At 38.9% G+C, this 22,275-nt stretch overlaps 1 protein-coding gene across 1 annotated transcript in view; it reads left to right on the plus strand.

Moving 5' to 3' along the window:
* The first annotated feature begins 18,411 nt into the window (after positions 1-18,411).
* Positions 18,412-22,275, plus strand: part of chm (CHM Rab escort protein) — a 73,548-nt gene continuing 69,684 nt past the window's right edge. The window contains exon 1 of the mRNA XM_083565134.1: positions 18,412-18,522. Coding sequence (XP_083421260.1) covers positions 18,471-18,522 — 52 coding nt within the window. The 5' untranslated portion in view covers positions 18,412-18,470. The remainder of the gene's footprint in view (positions 18,523-22,275) is intronic.

The raw sequence follows: 22,275 nt of genomic DNA on the forward strand, positions 1-22,275 counted from the left end.
AGCACACACATTAATACAACATACACAACACCTATATAACACAGTGTTTAAGTGTCTTACTACAGTCACATGACTCGTTTACAAAAAAAGTTTTTATGATAACCACAAATGCATCAATTGATATAAATAAATTTAAAATAAAATCTTTTTACAAATTATTCCATGATCAGGGTAAAAAGGTAGGCAAGCACTTTATAAATAAAAATATACCAGTGCTGTTTTTTTTACCAAGGATTAAAGGATCTTATCTACAATGGGAAGTTCACAAATATAACGAAAGGTGTTCATGTCTGAAGCTTTTCTACCTTTTCATAGGGGAAAAACATAAGCAGCTTTCCAAATTTTAGGCATATAGTTAGACAAAAGACTTACAAATATATAAGTAATGGGCTCATCAGCAATGGTAAATGCCAGTTTCAGAAGATAAGGGTTCAAATTGTCTAAACCTGTAGACTTGAAATAACATGAATGGCTGAGTACAAATTAATTAATTTCAATAATTGTGAGGGTTTATTTAGGTTCTCTTTTACTGAATTAAAATGTATATTTTATTTGATTTTAAATGTTACTTTTATTTATTTTTTTTATAAATTGATTTATATTTTCTAATCCTTGAGATACACTTGTTACACAAGCTTTTAAAAGAGTGCTTTGTTTTAAAAGGACTGATTGTTTTATTGTGTTGACAGCAAAATCAGGGTTGGCTTAGATTGCAGAATGAAAACTGTACTGACTGTTAGTTCAGCACTTAATAGAAAATTGTTTAAGAAACTGAATAAATCATATACAATCTAAATCTATAAAAATTATGATAGCACAATGAAAAGGTGCTCCTATTATTGTGTGATAGTGATTATTTTTATTATTATTGTTGTTGTTGTTGTCATTACAATTAATATTATCAGTAGTAGCACATTACTGTTGCTTGTGTAGTTTTTTATTTATTTGCAACTAATGCATCCATCAATACTAGTTTGTTACTTTACTGTGACAGTACAATATCCTACATACATTGTTTGTGCAAACAATCTGCAGCATCAATTTTGCAATTTTGCACATTAACATACCCTGCCACCTGCTGCTCATTTATTGTTCTACTGCACATTAAACTGACTGACAGAGTCAGAGCAGTATTATTTGCACTCATAATCTTTGCTGCCTTATTGCATAGAATTGTACTTTTGTGCATATTTCCCCAATTTCAATTATTATGAACAGCATTCTATTATACCTATTACATAAAGTTTTTCTATTTAAGATTAGGAGACAGAATTTGGTGACAATAAAGGTATTTTTCCCTTATCTTCTTTTTCCCTGTGTGTGACTTTCTCCCTTCTGATCATGATATTTTTTTCTCTTTGTATTTTTTTGTTTGCATTTTATTTTAAGTCTTGACTTGCTCGAAAGCAAGTGAAAACCTGTCCAGCAGGATCCACGTCTGAATGCACTGACTGGGACATGTTTAGGGAGGCTGCAACCAACGGCGATTTCATCAACTTGGAGAATTACACATCATCAGTGACCAGTTACATCGGCAAGTGCATTGATGATGTGACCATCTCTAAGACCATCACTACATGCTCCAACCAGAAGCCGTGGATGACCGCTTAGGTGTGTGCGCTGCTAGAAGTAAGAGACTCCGCTGTCAGAGCAAGGGACAAGACGAACTAACGACGACCTTACGAGGGCCAAACTGTCCCGTGCCATCAGAGAGGTGAAGCGTGCACACGCCAAGAGAATCCACGGCCACTTCCAGCACAGAGGAGACACCCGGCGCATGTGGCAGAACATCCAGGCGATCACAAACTACAAGACAACTTCACCTGCTCGTGACCGTGACGCCTCCCTCCCAGATGCGCTGAACGACTTCTACGGCAGGTTCGAGGTGCAGAACAACATGGAGGCGAGGAAGACCACCCCTCCTCCCAGTGACCAGGTGCTCTGTCTAACCACAGCTAAAGTGAGGCAAACTGTATGCAGAATTATCCCACGGAAGTCTGCTGGACCAGACGACATTCCTGGCAGAAAGCTCAGGGAATGTGCAGAACAGCTAGCGAATGTCTTTACTAACATCTTTAACATCTCCCTGAGCAGCACAGTTGTTTCTATGTGCCTCAAGACGACGACCATCGTCCCTGTACTGAAAAAGTCTATAGTCTCCCGTCGCACTCACACTTATCGTGATGAAGTGCTTTGAGAGGCTGGTCATGAAACACATGAAGACTGAGCTTCCACCCTCACTGGAATGTGCACTGGACATGCAGTTCGCGTATCGTCCAAACCTCTCCACGGACGATGTCATCTCCACGACCCTCCATCTGGCCCCCACCCATCAGGACAATTAGGACTCATATGTACGAATGCAATGTCTGAAATGAAATGAAATGAAAATGTACGAATGCTGTTCACAGACTTTAGTTCAGCATTCAACACAATCACCCCTCAGCACCTGATTGAGAAGCTGAGCCTACTGGGCCTGAACACCTCCCTCTGCAACTGTATCCTGGACTTCCAAAGTGGGAGACCTCAGTCACTCCGGATCAGGGACAGCATCTCCAGCACCACCATACTGAGCACTGGGGCCCCTCAGGGCTGTGTGCTCAGCCCACTGCTGTTCACTCCGCTGACTTACATCTGTGTAGCAATGCACAGTTCGGACCACATCGTCAAGTTCGTCAAAGACACGAAAGAATGACGAGTCAGCTTACAGAGAGGAGGTGGAACAGTCAAAAACCTGGTGTGGAGCCAACAACCTGTCCCTGAACATTAACAAAACTACAGAGATGGTTGTTGACTTCAGGAGAGCACAGGAGTGGCTATTCTCCACTCATAATTAATGGATCCTCAGTGGAGATCGTTGATAGCACCAAATTCCTTGGTGTTCATCTGGCAGAGAACTTTACTTGGTCACTCAACACCAGCACCAAGAAAGCCCATCTCCCTCCCCCCATCCTGACCATGTTCTACAGAGGGACCATCGAGAGCATCCTGAGCAGCTGTATAACTGCCTGGTTTGAAAACTGCACCGTCTCGGATCGCAAGACCCTACAGAGGATAGTGAGGACAGCTAAGAAGATCATCTGAGTCACTCTCACCTCTATCATGGACATTTACACCACACTCTGCATCCGCAAAGCCCACTACATTGTTGACGACCCCACACAGCCCTCACACACAATTTTCACTCTCCCACCATCAGGGAAGAGATTCCGAAGCATTCGGGCCATCACTACCAGACTATGCAACAGTTTTTTTCCCCCAAGCCATTAGGCTCCACCACAACAGAGAACTGAACTGAAACTCACGCGCACACACACACACACACACACACACACACACACACACACACACACACACACACTAAACTGTTTGTACCAAACTGCTACAAACTGAATTCAAACACACACTGACTCATTTCACACATCCATGTCTTCAGCATATTATATTCTTTATTAGTACACAACTGTTTACATGCTGTTTTTGTACATCCATTGACTGCTGCTATTGCTGTTTTGCACAACCTATGTTTACATTTTGTGTTTATTTAATTTTTACACTCCTGTATCCAGTTCTGTCTTGCACACTGCGCTGTATACTACAGAGTAGGTATCCTGGTGGTGCTATTTTGAGTTTAGTTTATTGTCCCACACTGTCTTGTGTTGTCTTTTGCACTGTCTTGTCTTGCACTGTTTGCACAAGTTTGCACACGATGCACTTTATGTGGCGAGGACACTTACTAGTCCTAAGCTCTGTGTTTTTCTGTTATGTAGTTTTATGTTGTTTTAATGTAGCACCAGGGTTCTGGAGAAATGTTGTCACATTTCACTGTGTACTGCGCCAGCTATATATGGTTGAAATAACAATAAAAGCTTCTTGACTTGTATTGACTTGATCTCCCTAATGTGTCTGATTGTGCCCACTTGTCAGTTGTCAACTTATGAATGTTTCTTTATTACTATGTCATTTTTTCAACGGTGTTTCTTTATTCCTTTGTCCCTGTATTTCAAATTATTTTGGACTACACTTGTTCTTTTGTTTATCGTTATGAACTTGTTTTGTGCTATGTTGTCTGTCAATCCTTTGACATCTGCCTTGTAAATACACAATGACACATTTGTATCCTGTCTCCAATACTTATCTTGCATTTCTATTCTATTCTGTTCCACAGGGCCACTACTGAATCCATACGGTGTTCATCAGTTAATGTCGTTGAGCTTTGCCACCCAGTTGGACAAGTGAGAAATTCAAAGACTAGTAAGCTTAGCAAAGAGCATCATCAGGACCAACCTGTCCTCCATCTAAGACCTCTGCATGTCCCATGTTGAGGAAAAAGGCTGAAAAAATTATAATCACCGTTACATGCTGCAGACTGTCTGTTCAGACTCTTTTAGTCTATTAGTGATACACTAACTAAACAAGGATTGCCAAAACAGCTTTTCTTCCCCAGCAGCTACTAGGATTTCAGACACCCCCCATTACCCCAATCTTTACTGGATTTATACTACTACAGTACTTGTATTCCCCTTAATTTATGCAATGTCATAACCATGTCCAATATTTTTTTAATTAACAAAATCACTGCACTATGTGTAACTATGTAACCTTCTGTCATAGGTCAAGTTGTACTGCTTTATAGTCATCTAGTTGAGTAATCATGTTTGTATTAGTCTATGATGTGTTAAGTTCAGCTCTGCTGTGTGGTGACAATGTTAAATGTGCACTGTTGGTTTGTACTAAACCAGAAACAAATTTCTGGTATGCTCAGGCATACTTGGCCAGTTAAGCTTGTAGTATTCAGGGTTAACTGATATCATATTGAACTTTTATAGTAATGGTGAATGTTGCACAAAATATGTTTTTTCCTGCTTTGCTGTATTTCAAATAGGTCTCTGTCTCTCATGGTGACCAGATTAATTTTATAGAAATAATAATTTCTAGGTCATAGTTTATTAAATAAAATGTAAAGTAGAGTTATTGATAAGAGTGTCAAACCATCCAGGCAATCACTGGTTAGAACGTAAATAGCGTCAAACCAAATTGACAGTATTTCGAATATCATGGAAGGAGAGCCTTGTGAGTTATAAAAAATCTCTTAGTGTTGCTAGAACAGCATTTTTTTCCACCCTCATGGAAAATAACAAGCATAATCCTAGATTTTTATTCAGCACGGTAGCAAAATTAACAGGAAATAAAAGCACTGCACTCACATGCACCCCATCAATAGGTAGTAATGATTTCATTAACTTTTTTAATAATACAGTTGAACACATCATGCAAAAAATCCAGACGATTAATATAAATCCAAACTATTTTATAAATAACCCTGTAGACAGCAGTGTAATTATAACAGACAATCAATTACAAAGTTTTACTCCTATTCAAGAGAATGACTTAATTTCATTTATTTCTTCATCAAAATCATCAACCTGCGTTCTTGATCCCTTGCCTACAAGTTTCTTCAACCCGATAATTCCAGAGGTAATTAAAAAAATTGATAAACTCTTCCATCAGCACTGGTTATGTACATAAATCCTTCAAACTAGCAGTTATTAACCCCCTAATTAAGAAACCTGACCTTGACCCTTGTCAGCTGTCCAACTATAAGCCAATATCAAACCTCCCCTTGGTCTCCAGATTTTTAGAAAAGGTTGTAGCACAACAGTTATGCTCACATCTACTTAGGAATAACATTTTTGAAATGTATCAGTCAGGATTTAGGCCTCATCATAGCACAGAGACGGCGCTTGTTAATGTGGTAAATGACCTGTAATTTGCCTCTGATCAGGGTTTTGTCTCCTTTTTTTTGCCTCTGATCAGGGTTTTGCTCGACCTTAGTGCACTTTTTGACACCATTGATCATACTATACTGCTTGCTAGACTAGAGAACGTTGTTGGAATAAAGGGAACAGCTCTCTCCTGGCTTAGGTCTTATTTGACTGGTCGCTATCAGTTTGTTGATGTAAATGGTGAGTTCTCCAAACTAAAGATTGGTGTTCCGCAATGATGTGTCCTAGGCCCACTGTTTATCTCTTTATATATGCTGCCTCTGGGTGAAATTGTACATAAACATGGTATTCACTTCCATTGCTATGCTGATGATATCCAGCTGGATATTTCAGCAAAGCCAGATGAGAGAGATCAGCTTAACAATGTTGAGGAGTGTGTAAAGCACGTGGATGCTTGATAACTTCCTTCTGCTCAACTCGGATAAGGCGGACGTACTTTTACTAGGACCCCATGCAGCTAGAAGTAAACTTTCCGATTACATAGCATCTCTGGATGGACTTTCTGTATCAGTGTGTACAGCAGTCAAAGACCTTGGTGTGAATATTGGCCCTAGTCTTTCCTTTGAGGCACATGGGAATAACATTAAAAAGATAGCCTTTTTTCACCTTATGAAATATTACTAAAATTTGAAATACGCCGTTACAGGATGCAGAAAAACTAGTTCATGTTTTTGTTACATCTAGATTAGACTACTGTATTACTTTACTGTCTGGGTGTTCGAATAGGTTAGTTCAGAATGCAGCAGCAAGGGTCCTTACTAGATCTAGAAAATATAACCACATCACCCCTGTTTTATTCAGTCTACACTGGCTCCCAATTAAATCTCGCATTGACTATAAAATACTACTACTGACGTATGAAGCAGTTAATAGTATTTGAGTAAACTTCTGTACCAATATGATCCTTCATGCCTACAAAGATCAAAAGGTGCAGGCTATTTGTTGGTACCTCTAATAATGAGGACAACAGCAGGGGGCAGATCTTTCTCTTATAAAGCCCCACAGTTATGGAACAGTCTTCCAATCAGTGTTCAGGACTCAGACACAGTCTCAGTGTTCAAGTTGAGGCTGAAAACATATTTTATACATATTTAGTCAAGTCTTTTATGAGTAAGGTAATAAGGTAAAGGATATAGATGTGTTCGGTGACGGTGGTGTGGTGGGTTGTCTCATATCCCAGAGATGCCTCATGTCTGTGTTACCTTCTGGCATGACCTTTTAGTTATGCTGCCATAGCGAATCTTGCCGGAGACCCCAACTGCACAGTGTCCTTAACTTTCATACAACAATAAGGTCACATAATAATCCATATCCTTCTTTTCCTGTCACTCTCTCTCTCTCTCTCTCTCTCTCTCTCTCTCTCTCTCTCTCTCTCTCTCTCTCTCTCTCTCTCTTGTCAAGTTAAACATGCTCCTGAGGTTCCAGTGACCACTGTTCCTGCCCCTCTTCTCTTCTCGGATCTTCCCACTTCGTCCAGGCCTGCCTCTGGATGGTGTTCTCTTCGATTCAAGGCCACTCTGTGCAGCTGGGGATGGTTTTTCAACGATTTGAAGTGTAGTTAATGTCAACAGTCTGCTACATTGACTCAGGACTACAGTTTGCTTCTGATCACCATCACTGCACCCTGCAACATCGTTTATCTGTTATAAATGGACATTCGGTGCAACCCAGATGAGGATGGGTTCTCTCTTGAGTCTAGTTCCTCTCAAGGTTTATTCCTTATGCCATCTCGGGGAGTTTTTCCTTGCCACAAGGTTGCTCATCAGGGACAAACTTTACAACATTTATAAAGAACATATTTATTTTTATCACCACATTGATATAGAAACATATAAAACATAAAACTGCTTTGAGACAACATTCATTGTTAAAAGCGCTATACAAATAAAAATTAATTGAATTGTATTAGTTTGGGTTGAATATGTTTATCACTGTGTTTATAATTAATATTAAATATTTCCTGTCCATCAACTCTGCAGGTAGTCAGGAGGTTTATGCTCAGGTTTGCTTTCATAACTAATCTCAGATTTAATTTACATTTATGGGGAGGTTTATAATGTTGTAATGTCCTCATGAATTGTCCATTTGGAGTGTTTATGGGGCTGCTGACAGATGGTGTTATTCTGAGTTGCTCCGTCACTACTTACCTCTTCCTGCCAAAGATGGTCGTTATCAAAAAGGAGTTGATTGAGAAATGAAATGAGCTGTGAAGTCTCCTTGAATTTGACTTCAAAGTTTCACTTAAATACAGGAAAGCAAGCTCACTGCCATTTTCAGTTACTGGAAATGAGCCATATCTCTGAACAAATTGGTAAGCATTTGTTTGTTGCTCTGCTTTGTAAATAAAATCCATTATAAAATGCAAACATACTCTATTAAATGCATACAAGTTAAACTTTGCAAAGGAATGTGTACTGGTACTAGGACTGAAAAACTTACCTTTAAATCCTTTCTTTCAAACACAAAACACAAGTCTGTCATTTCCTTGAAGCACAGATCAAAGTCAAATAAACTGTCAGAAGACTATAGCTAAAGCAGGTATGAGCATTTGGAAGATAAAGGAACTTTGATTCTTGCAGAAAACATCATGGCATTTGTTGTCTTGAAGCTGCTGTCAAGTCTGGCCAGGGAGATCTTATTCAAATGCCTACAATGATGGCAAGAGATGAAGACTACTTTTAAAACCATATCCCTGTGTGCTGGAACCCAATTAGTGAGAAAACAAGGCAGTAACAGTGCTCCTCAGTCATTTAACAGGCAGTCTTATCCAGAGCTATTTACAAAATGTGCAACCAATGAACATGAGTTGGGACTCTGAACACCATGCTTTATGATATTCAGTGGTTGTGACAAAAGGATATACACTGCTGTATACGATATTTAATAATTTTCGAAATGTAAATATATGTTTTTTAAATATCAAGCTAAACAGGCCAATATAATTTTAATATAGGGTGGTTTCATTTTCATCTTCCTTTTTTTAACCTCTTCTTCATCATCTTATTTCTGTTTTTATCATTTAGCTTCTTCTTCTTTCGTCTGCTCCCATTAGGGGTCAACACAGCGGATCAGCCTTCCCTATAACACCCTGTCTTCTACATCTGCCTCTTTCAAACCAACTACCTGCATGTGTTCTCTCACCACATTCATAAACCTCCTTCTCGGCTTCCTATTTTCCTCCTTCCTGGCGACATCCTCAGCATTCTCCTACCAATATACCCCATGTCCCTCCTCTGCACATGTCCAAACCATCTAAATCTAGCCTCCTTCACCTTGTCTCCAAAACGTCCTACATACGCTGTCCCTCTAATAATCTCTTTCTAATACTGTCCATCCTAGTCACTCACAACGAAAACCTCAACAACTTCAGCTCTGCTACCTCCAGCTCCACCTTCTGTCTTTTACTCAATGCCACAGTCCTATAAAACTTTCCCTTTCACTCTTGCAGATACCCTTCTATCACAAATCACTCCTGCCACTCTTCTCCACCCACTCCACCCTGCCTGCACTCTTTTCCTCACTTCACTAACACACTCTCCATTACTTTGCACTGTTGACCCCAGGTACCTAAACTTATCTGCCACTTTTCTCCACCCACTCCACCTGCCTGCATCCTTTTCTACACTTCTCTAACACACTCTCCATTACTTTGCACTGTTGACCCCAGGTACCACTTTCACCACCTTCACACCACTTCACTGCCCTCCCTCTCATTCACACACATGTACTCTGTCTTACTCCTACTGACATTCATTCCTCTTCTCTAGAGCACATACCTTCACCTCTCCAGGCTCTTCTCAACCTGCTCCCTACTCTCACCACAAATCACAATATCTTCCTCAAAACTCATAGTCCACAGAGACTCCGTCCTGTCCATCACCACTGCAAACAGGAAAGGGCTCAGAGCCGATCCTTGATGCAGTCCAACCTCCACCTTAAACCAGTCTGTCTTTCATACTGCACACTTTACTGCTGTAACACTGTCCTTATACATGTCCTGCACCACCCTCACATACTTCTCTGACACACCTGACTTCCTCATACAATACCACTACTCTCGGCACCCTGTCTTATGCTTTCTCTAAATCCACAAACACACAATGCAACTCCTTCTGAAACTCCTCTTTATACTTCTCTATACTTCTCCATCAACATTCCTAAAGCAAATAATACATCTGTGGTGCTCTTCTTCGGAATGAAACCATACTGTTGCTCACAGATGCCACCTCATCTCTCAGCCTGACTTCCACTACTCTTTCCCATAACATGATGGTGTGACTGATCGACTTTATTTTCCTGTAGTTATTGCAGGTCTGCACATCTCCCTTATTCTTAAAGCACACTCTTTCTCCATTCCTCAGGCATCCTCTCACCTTCCAAAATCCTGTTAAACAATCTTGTTAAAAACTCCAATGCCATCTCTCCTAGACATCTCCACGCTTCTACCAGTATGTCATCTGGTCCAACCGACTTTCCACCTTTATCTTCTTAATTACTGCTCTTACTTCCTCCTTGTTAATCCTGTCCACTTCCTGCTTCACCATCTCCACACCATCCAACCTTCTCTCCAACCGACTTTCCACCTTCATCTTCTTAATCACTGCTTTCACTTCCTCCTTGTTAATCCTGTCCACTTCCTGCTTCACCATCTCCACACCATCCAACCTTCTCCCTCATTCATCAGCTGCTCAAAATACTCCCTCCATCTTCTCAACACACTCTCCTCACTAGTTAACACATTTCCATCTCCATCCTTTATTGCTCTAATGTGCAGCACATCCTTTCCAGCTCGGTCCCTCTGTCTGGTCAATCCGTATAGTGTCCAACTTCACATAAAGCTCCTCATATGCCTTTTCCTTGGCTTTCGCCACATCCCTCTTTACCTGCTGCCGCATCTCCTTGTACTCCTGCCTACTTTTCTCATCACTCTGTTGATCCCAATTTTGTTTTGCCAACCTTTTTCTCCTTATGCTTTCCTGCACTTCCTCATTCCACCACCAGACAGATGTCATACCAAGTACTTTCTAGCTGTCTCCCTTATCACTTCTGCAGTAGTTGCCTAATCATCCAGCACCTCTTTACCACCACCGAGCCTCTGTCTGACCTCTTCTGTGAATCTCATACTACAGTCTTCCTCCTTCAGTTTCCACCATTTTATTCTTCTTTCAGTCCTTCTTCACCTCCAAAACCATCCTCCAAACTTGACTTGGCATCAGGAGCTTCCATTGCTGAAGTATAGACATAATGTAACAGAGTAGTAAACCAGACAGTTAAATAATTCAATATATACAGAGTAAAAGTGTTGTTAAATAAATGTACAGATGTTATTTACAAGTGTTCAGTTTACAAATAGACCATTTGGATTCTATGTACAAACGTGACAGTTATAATGGACAATGTGTAGTTATGAATATTATAATTGTTCATGCTGAGTATAGCCTGCGGAAAAAAAACTGTCTTTGTACCTGGCTCTTCTGGTGGACGATGCTCTGTAGTGCTGACCAGAAGGCAACAGTTCGAAGAGGTAGTGGGCTGGGTGTGTGTGCTCCAAAGTGATTTTCATAGCCTTTTTCTCCACTCTGGGTGAGTAAAGATCTTGGAAATTGGGCAGTGGGGCACCAATAATTCTCTCAGCAGTCCTGACCATCCGCTGTAGCCTCTTGATGTCTGATTTGATAGCTGAACCAAACCAGACAATTATAGCTCTACACAGGACAGACTCATTGATGGGCGAGTAGAATTGTTTCAGCAGCTCTTGCGGCAGGTTGAATTTCCTCAGTTGACAAAGGAAGTACAACCTCTGGTGTGCCTTTTTGGCAATGGAGTCAATGCTATTGTAACACTTCAGGTCCTGAGAGATGGTGGTACCCAGAAACTTAAATGACTCCACTGTTGAGTGCTGGAGGATTTCTCCTGAAGTCCACGATCATCTCCACTGAAAAAAAAGTCACCCTATCAGTATCTCTCTTCACCTCCACTACACTCTTACTGTACTCTTCCTTTAGAATTACCCCTACACCATTTCTCTTTCCATCCACACCATGAAAGAACAGTTTAAACCCACCTCCAATGTTCCTGGCCTTACTCCCTTTCCACTTGGTCTCCTGAATCAAGTGGACTGTCTCTCATCTCATTTCACACTGCACCACGCTGTCTGAGATCCTCCAGCACTGCTCGACTGGTACCATGTTCTCCCAGAATGAGAGGTAAGTATACTTCAAGGCTCTATTCTGTTCTGGCACCGAGGTGGTGGAAAGAACTTCCCCTAGATGTCTGTACAGCGAAGTCCCTGGCTATCTTCAAGCAACGGTTGAAGACCTACCTCATCCTGAAACACTTAAATTAGCACTTTCCAAGTTTGCTTTGTAGAATTTAAGAGTTAAATTTATATTAAGTTTGTAATCTTGCATACCAGTGTAGATTTATTCATTTTTAGAGACTCAAAGCACTTTTGTCGCTATGGATAAGGGCGTCTGCTAAATGGCGCAAATGTAAATGTAAATGAACACACAATATATCTACCTCTCTCTTCCTCATCATATCCGCTTACTCTCTCCCTTTACCAGTCATAGTACCAACATTCGCCTTCTCCTCTTTCGGCTTACAGTAACCTAATTTCCACCGGTACCCTGTTGGCTAACAATACCTGTGGCGGTTTGAAAATGTAAGAAGTAGAAAGTACCGATATTTGTGCAAAAAAATAATGAGTAAAAGTAAAATGTTATAAGTAGTGAAGTGAAATACTGATACCAAAAAAAATCTACTTAAGTACAATAATAAAGTATTCATAATTCGTTACTTCCCATCTCTGTAGGTGCCACAACAAACAACGTATCACAACTTGCTATTTATGTGGCAGCATATGGTGCAACAATAGGCACATGATTTCCATTAAACCATAGTACAATTGTAGAAGGTAGCTTGGTCTGATGAATCATGTTTTCTTTAACATCATGTGGATTGCCAAGTGCAAGTGCATATGCAGTGTAACGCTCAAGGCAATTTTCTGTTTGAAAACCTTGGGTCTTGACATTCATGGGGAAGTTTATTTGACACATGCCCCCTAACTAAACATTGTTGCAGATGACAATGGTATTCCTCTAATGCAGTGGCATCTATCAGCAGGACAATGCACTTTAAGCAATGTTCAGGGATAGTATAGGAATATAGTTTTAATGTGCTTATGTGGCCTCAGATATCAGTCTAATCAGGCATCTGTGGGATATGCTAAACAAAAAAACTGCAATCCATTGAGGCCCCATTTCACACCTTACAGGACTTGAATGATCTGCTGCTAACATCTTGGTACCAGAACGCCTTCAAATGTCTTGTGGAATCTATGATTCAATTAGTCTTAACTGTTTTAATGGCACAAGGAACACACAATATTACACAGGTACTTTTAGCAGGGATAAAGACACATCATTCTCTTTATTCTTAAGTTCTGTAAAGCTGCTTTAAGACAATCTCCATTGTAAAAAGCGCTATAGAAATAAACTTGAACTTGAACTTTTAATGTTATGCCTGATCAGTGTGTTTAAACATTATTCAAACAGGACGGAAGCTCGTAGGGCCTCTAAACTGCAAATAATAAGGTTTTAAACCACATATCCCAAATCTGAGCATACTCATGCCTGAACTTTCAATTCATATTTATAAAAGTTAGATTAAGCCCCTTATCCATCTGTGTATTGTACACACTAGTATACTTGTGAAGAGGCACAGAAAAGGAGGTGGCCCAGTGTATTGTCCTGAACTAATGCCCGCCATCATATTATGATTGGCTGCCTGGAATAAATTTTTTTGAAGGCGCTTGGCCAACCAAGTCGCTTCCTCTTTTGTTTTAGTGTTCTTTTTGGAGATCCCTCTCACTCTGTTTGTGGCAGCAACTCAAGCAAAGTAGGTTGTTTAGTTTACTGTCGTTTGGCCTTTTATGTAAGTAGTTTCATATTTCACAGTTTTTATATTGTTTTTGTTTTTTTGTTTCTTGCTCTCATTTTGGCGGCTTATTGTTGTTTGCAAATCACCCGACCTTTGCCTGTCCTATGTTTTTGACTCTGCTTGCTGGTTTGGATTTGTTTAGCTGTTTTATAATAATTTGACTTTACACAGATCATGCATTTGCTCACGTTATTATGCATGCATTTAACATGGTACATGACAGTCCTTAATGACTATGTATAATTTATCTTTTGGAATTGTGAAATACAGTAAGAAGACCACAGTATTGCACTGAACCCACTGAGCATCAAATAAGTTTACTTGGTTGAAGGCATGCCTAAGAGTTGCTTCCCGTGTCTGCTGCAATGGCAGGGCCCTCCACTCTGCTGAAGTTGAGGGTCAAATGAGCCCCTCCATAGCCAATGCTGTGCACATCTCACATAGTGCTATACTGCTGCAAGAGTCATATACATACATTCCCCTTAACAATGTCTTCAATGCTGAACAATTCCTCCCCACAATCAGTGGATAGGTGAGGTAGGGACTAACCACCACCACTATTCTATGCTTTTGTCCCCAAAACTGGATTATGACAGCCACTAGGCGTTTATTCAAGTACATCAATATGTCTCAACTTTACCCAGCATTCTGAACCAAATGCTCACCATGAATTGGAAATTTGGTTAATTGGGGCTTAATTACAGCAAGAGTCCACCAATGCATGATATGCATTGAATACTAGGGAAGTGGTATTTTGAAAGTCAGGCAGTTAGACACCTGATCAGAAGGTCATGAGTTCAAATCCCAGCACTGCCAAGTTGCTCAGCAGTGGCAGCTTGGCAGTGCTGAGATTTGAACCTTAAGCCATGAGCAAGGCTCTTACCCCTGAACTATAAGTTGGATAAAGGTGTCTGCCAAAGTGCCATAAAAGTAAAATTTTATATTTTGAGTGGCATATGGTATGTCTGAGGGCTTAATCAATCTAAAACCTCTATATACTGTATGTACATAATGAAAGATAGGTGGATGCAAGTGTAGATATTAACAGTGTAAAATACAACAATTAAAAAGAACATGAAACAACAAGACAAACAAAATCCCAATATATACTGTATGTCTAACTGAGATGAATAGTAGCATGATGTCCTCAGCCTAGCATGATGCTAAAGCTATGGGAGGTAGGAGGAATAGTGACATCTATGGCAAAGCAAGTAGATGAAGTAAAACCTATGGTGAGGGCAGGGTGCCCTGTGCATTCAGTGCAGGGAGGAAGAATTATGTCCTCATCAGGGCACAGAGATAGACAGACAAATAAACTGTTGTAAATGTATATATAGATACACTGATCAGGCATAACATTATGACATGATAACATTATAAATGGTGAGTGAATAACACTGATTATCTCTTCACCACAGCACCTGTTAGTAGTGGGATATTAGGCAGCAGGCGGTCATAATGTTATGCCTAATCTGTGGCCATAAATTGATGCCTGGTCAGTGTATATAAGAATAAACTAAATATACACTATGAATTTTTGGGAAGTGGTAGCTCAGAAATTAAGATGTTGGATTTCTGATAGAAAGGTTCAAATCCCAGCACCACCAAGCTGCCACTGCACAGTCTAAATGAGATCATTGTAAGTTAATGTATGTTCATGAATGTATAGCTTTAGAAAACATCAGTGTATTATCAGTGTAGTCTTGTCTTGTGTTGAAGTTTCTAAACAGAATTAAAGTATGATGATGCCAGGACAGATGCTAAGCAATGTGGACACCCAAGAGCTTGAATTTGGAGACTTAATTTCCAGTAATGCAAATTTGTTGGGTTTGGATATGACCTCTTTAGTCATGCTGATAGAAAACTGACACAGAATTTATTTGGCTTAGCCCATTCACGGCCCACAGTAGTTTTGTAGCCAATGAGGCTTTTCTGTGGGAAACCCATCATTAGGCATGGCTCCTTTTAGCTTATCCCATTTGAGTCCAAAGCAGTTTAACCTTCGTTAGTTCTCCTATGTCACCCAACTGCTCTTATGCTCCCTCTAATTTGCTCTGGATAAGGACATCTGCCAAATGGCATGAATGTAAATGTATTGTTAATAAGGAAAGTAATAGATAAGTGCTTAATGTGTTGGCCTTCTGCTCAGAAGGTCATAAGTCTAAATCCAAGCAACAGCAGTGCCACTGCGACTACTGCTTTTCAACCCTCAACGCTCCTCAATAGGTGGGAAAAAAATAGTTGTATGTCACTCTGAATAAGTATCTGCCAAAATAGTCTAAATGTGTTGTCATTCCATACTTTGGGCTAGTCCACACTTAGCCAAGAGTGATCTGTGGGCATATTGTGGGTATATATATTGGGTGTCTTTGGGGACCCACTTTTCTTAGTGTAGGCAAGCTTTTGGGCCCACAGGGGCCCTGTTACTGGCACAAATGTGGGGCACTTTTTTCTAATCTTATAATATTTTCCTGCAATATTTTCTAATAAACTTAGTTGGTTCAATGTTAACAAATTAGATAATTAATCACTTTAAAAAAAAAAACTGACTAGATTTTTAAAAAAAGTTCCCAGAGATGAATGAATGCCTCGTGTGGACCTTGAGAACAACCTGTAGTGTGCTTATTTGAATTTCTAGAGACTTTCTTTCCGCTTATATAAATGAGTTATTTACTTGTAATCTCGCTCCCTAACTAGTTTAAGTCTGCAAAACCTCTGTCTTAGTATAATCCATAAAGACTGTTAAGTATGAATTTCCTAATAAGCACTTTCTAAAATACTCAAACATCTGGTACCAACATCCAAGCCACAATTAAAGCCATTGTTATGTTCCTCAAAACATTCCTGAACAAACATTGCTGTGTGGCAAACAAACATTAGGGAATACCATTGTCATGAAAAGAGGTGTACTGCAACAATGTGTAGGTAAATGGTATGAGTCAAATTAACATTCATGTTTGCCCCAAACATAAATATGTACATAAGTAATGGGACATTATAATTAAAATATCAACTTTTATCAAGCACATTAAATTGAATCAGCTGATAAACTAACATCATCAAATTTAATCATAGAGAATAATTCCTTTTAAAAGAATAGCTACAAATGTTTTACAGCATATAATAACATAGTGGAGATGTTTCCACTTTGGTATTAAAACGAACTTTGAGGATTGATTGGGTCTGTAATTAATATCACCAGTCTACTAGAATGGCTCAGGCCACAGGTTGCATGAACAGTTTTGCTTTAGGCACCTATTACTACAAACTTCTACACAGTTACAATGAAAATGCAATGAATGGAAATTCGATGCCACTCAAATGAGCATGGGTTCCTTTTTAGTCTGGTTCCTCTCAAAGTTTCTTCCTCATTACATCTCAGGGTGATTTTCCTTGCCACGGTTACCAGAGGCTTGCTCACTAGGGATAAACATTTTTTTTTTACAACTTATAGTTAATAAACTACACTTTCTTTTATACAACCTTATAACTACTTTATCTGTGTAATGCTCCTTTGTAACAATGTTAATTGTAAAAACAATATACAAATAAAAATGTAGTATAATTTTTAGAGAACATTTAGCCATTTAAACTTTACATTTAAATTACATTTAAATTACATTTAATAAAAAAAAGAACATTTACTATCATCTGATGTTGAAAACTAACTCTTTCTGAAAACTGTTAATGATAACTGAAAAAAGTGACTCATGACTAACATCTAGTTCCTTTAAATAATGTAAACAAATTAAAGTTTCCTGCTTAGTGCTATTAACATTTAAGGACATGGATATCATCAACGGATGTCATTTCATCCTGTCTCAGCTAGTGTAATGGTGTGTATGGTGATACAGTGGTGTCTATTTCTTTTTTTTAAATCTGCAATTTTGTTTATTCAACAGTTCATTCAACTGTAAATAATGAGTTTGACATCACTTTGATCAACATTAGTTAATTTGACAAATTTTATTTGTACATTCAAAATAATATTAAACCCTGAGGCAAAACATCTAATGTTGGGTAAACCACACATTTAATAAGCTAAACCTTATCAACAAACCTTTCCTTTTTGGCTACTGACATATATACAAGTTTGATCTTGGTGATGTTATACAGTTAAAATAATCAAAATATTGTGTAGAGCAACAAACAGACAAATATACACATTTTGAGAAATGGTTTCTAAGTAATGCTCCTTTGTAACAATGTTAATTGTAAAAACAATATACAAATAAAAATGTCTCATTTCTCAAAATGGTTTCTAAGTAATATATATATTTTTTTAAATATTTAAGCATTACAGAATTGCTACCATTGCACATTACCCGTGTATGCAAAATATTGAGAAACGTATTAAAATATTTATTGTGAGTTATGTACCTCTTTCTAAAAAGCAATTAAAAAAGTAATAGCAGAATGTAGAAAGACTTTCAGTAATATTTTTGTTTATTATATCACAACAGTTCTGAATTAGAATACGTCTTTTATTTTATAATGATTTTATGCATAGACGCATACTGTATATGCAACAATGCTCCGCTGTAAAGAATAATTTGGTAGACTATACTTACTATATATCGGACTTTCGATGTAAGTTTTGACAAAAAATATTTGTCAAAACTTACTTTCAATTTAAAAACCGCATAAATTTAATGTTTCTCTCTGGCTTCTGTTACGTGCAAAATATTAATAATTCAAACGGGGGGGCGCTTTGTTGTGTCACGTGACGGTTACAGACGCAACATGGCTGCCGACAATCTCCCATCTGAATTCGACGTTATCATCCTTGGAACTGGTAGGGAAATATATTAGTTAATGAAACGTCGTTTTATTGGTTTTTCGAACATATATAACGTATGATTTGATATACATTCTTGGTCAGTCTTTATCTGTAGTCGGAGGCAGAAGCTACACTACGCTATCACTGTGTCTCCAGACTGGTTTGCTAGCAAATGCTAATGCTTTGTAGAGTACAGAATGACTAGGCGGTGTTGACAGCAATTACTTTTAGCACTGTTGCTGCAATTTCAGCTTGATATGCCTTTTATCTCTATATGGAATCGATCGGTTTAAAACACGAGCAGATTCATTCATAGAGTAGGAATATATTTGGTATTTGTAGTCAAGCTAGTTTGGACATTTTTGCCCTGTGGATGATGTAGGTCTGACTCTTCAGTGGAAGGCTTTTGCATATTCTTCTGAAAGCGAGATACAGATAGAAAAAAGACCTCGTTTACTTTTTCTCAGCTGTTTACGCACCTACACAAAAGACTGTATATTTGGGTGAAACTAGAATTTAAAAATGAAGCCAAAATATCTCCGTAGCCCTCTAGTGGCTGGCTGCAGTTAATGTTTTACCCCACCCATTCTCATGTTAGTGCATGGAACACTGGCCAAAACTCTTACAAATTATTTACCTGAACATTTATGTACTCCATTCGCCTTTGATGACTCTCCAAATGTTTGGGTTATGGTAAAAAAATGTAATACGAGTTATTTGACATGAAAAGGCATGACTGATGAGGTAACATGCAGACATTTTTAAATAGAAAAGAGCTTGAAGTACTTGAACAATGGATCCAGTCCAACAGTGTTGACAGCTTTGACAGTTTTATAGCAAAATCCTGTCCTGATTTGCTATCAACTGTTTTAACAGACCTTTTGTGGGGACTTCTTGGCAAGTTTACCCCTTATATTACTTATTGGATGTCTAAATTAGCTTTCTGTGCTGATCTCATAGCTAGCATAGCAACATGAGTAATGGGTTAAACGAAGGCTAATCTCGCTAGTGAAAATTCATATATTATTAACACTATGACCTTAAATATTACTCAAAGTAACTTGGTAACAAGTTTTTAAACAAACTATTTTAGATGCGTAATTTACCATGCATCAAGACAATGACCAAATGTAAAAACAAACCAGAGATCCACATAATTCTGATTTCTTCACATATTTTCATCTTTTGAGTTCAAAAGCAATTGTTTTCAGTGTACAACAAAAAACAATATTACTAGAGAGGTAGCGGAGAAAGGTAGATATGTTGTGTGTTAAGGAGACCAAGTGGAAAGGGAGTAAGGCCAGGAACATTAGGTGTGTTTGCATAGAGCATTGTAATCGGTTTAAAAATCCAAATATGAATAGAAATACTTCATATAAACACCTCAATCGGAAAAAAAAATGCCCAAACCGATTGAAATTGCAGAAGATATACACAAACTTTTTTACTGTGCTCTTGTAAACACTGAATTGATAGTTTTTATGAAACAACTGCGACACACATAATTAGGGTAATTGGATTTCTGACAATCTCTTCTTTTGGGGCCATAAATTCCTCTACCAGTCCATGCAAACTTGTGAATGACTGGCGACTCATGCAGCAGTTTAGTTTCTATTCCAGGTCACTAAATTTCCACAATACAATGCCCGCTCCCACCAGTCCTTACTACGAACCTTTATCCACACGCTTCTGCATTTCGTAAGAGGGAGGTGGAGTATTAGGATTCATCCTAGAGATGCACAGCCACCAAAAAGCTGCACCCATCTTACCTTCCTGCAGTAGTATGCTTACAAATTGATGCTGTTGCTTGATTAAGAGCAACACTTTACATGAAAATAGCACACATAAGAAATAATGGAACTAATAAAATCTTTTATCATGGATGGAAAGAGAAATGATGTAGTGGTGATCCTAAAGAAAGAGTTCATTAAGAGTGTAGTGGACGTGAAGAGAGTTTCTGATAGAGTGATGAACATGAAGCTGGAAGTTGAAGGAGTGATGATAAATGTAGGTGAAGGGAACAGAGGTGATGGGTAGGTATGGCCTTAAGGAGAGGAATGTGGTGAATACTTATTTTAAGAAGAATGAAGAGCATAGGGTGACGTATAAGAGTGGGGAAAGGTGCACACAGGTGGACTATGTTCTTTGTAGGAGATGCAACCTGAAGGAGATTGGAGACTGTAAGGTGTTGGCAGGAGACAGTGTAAATAGACAACATTGGATGGTGGTCTTTAGGATGGTTTTGGAGGTGTAGAAGAAAAGGTATGGATAAATATATGAGATGGTGGAAACTGAAGGAGGAAGACTGTAGAGCGAGATTCAGGGAAGAGGTCAGACAGGGGCTCGGTGGTGGTGAAGAGGTGCTGGATGATTGGGAAACTACTGCAGGAGTGATGAGGGAGGCAGCTAGAAAAGTACTTGGTGTGACATCTGGATAGAGAAAGGAAGACAAAGAGACATGGTGGTAGAATGAGAGAGTGCAGGAGAGCATAAGGAGAAAGAGGTTGGCAAAACAAAAGTGGGATCGACAGAGAGATAAGAAAAGTAGGCAGGAGTACAAGGAGATGCGGCAGCAGGTGAAGAGGGATGTGGCGAAAGTCAAGGAAAAGGCATACGAGGAGCTGTATGAGAGGTTGGACACTAAGGAAAGAGAAAAGGATTTATACCAATTGGCCAGGCAGAGGGACCGAGCTGGAAAGGATGTGCTGTATATTAGAGCAATAAAGGATGGAGATGGAAATGTGTTGAGTAGTGAGGAGAGTGTGTTGAGAAGGTGGAGGGAGTATTTTGAGCATCTGATTAATGAGAAAAATTAAAGAAAGAGAGAAAGATGATGTGGTGATGGTGAAGCAGGAAGTGTTATTTTTTATTTATTTTTTTAATATAAATTTTTCTCTAATGTTGTGCTTAGGATTGTGTGTGAAACTACACGTAAAAAGAAAAAAGTAAACCTCATAAACCCCAACCTATCTTTATTGAGTTCAACTCGTAATTTCCAGGGATTGAGTGCCATTGAGTAAAGTTTGTGTAACACAGTAATTTCTATTATTACATTAATTAAAGAATCTAAAAAAAATATTTTATGCGAACACAAATTAAGAAATTAATATTAAAGTAAAATAAGATTAACACTAATCATTATGTTTATCAGTAATGCCTTTGTATTTGAGTCTTGGGACACCTGAAACTGCTCGTTAGTTCAGGGGTGCATTGTTTGTTTCTACTGTGAGGGATGGAAGCCCAAATGGGAGACCTACCCTAAGAATGACATCATTGTGCCATCCACAATTAAGGATCTCTGGCCCACTTTTAAATTTATGAAAAACCACCAGAACCATATACAAGTTTGTTGGTGACACCCAAATGTGCACCCTGTATTTCGACATTTATGTCACTGATCATTAAGTGGTAGAGCTGCAACAACTAATCAATAAAATTGTTCATAATCAATAATGAAATTTGTTGTCAACGTATGCTTTTATCGATTAGTTGGGCTGCTCAAGTTTCAGTTTAGCTTGACGGTAAGATAACTGAAAATGGCGGACAGTACAGTGTCAACCGGCAGCAGGAACAAGTGTGCGTCCCAAGTCATCCAAGGCATGGGAGCATTTTACATTAACCTCAAGGCATTGGAGCATTTTATATTAAACACAACAAAGAAAACTGTACATGGAAGTTATGCAAAGCAGGATCTTGTGTGGTATGGAAGTAAGACAGTGCTTGCACGAGCACACAAAAAGAAAACATACTGGTGTCATGGATGGAGGT

This window comes from Silurus aristotelis, assembly GCF_946808225.1.
Source record: "Silurus aristotelis genome assembly, chromosome: 16".
Lineage (NCBI taxonomy): Eukaryota > Metazoa > Chordata > Actinopteri > Siluriformes > Siluridae > Silurus > Silurus aristotelis.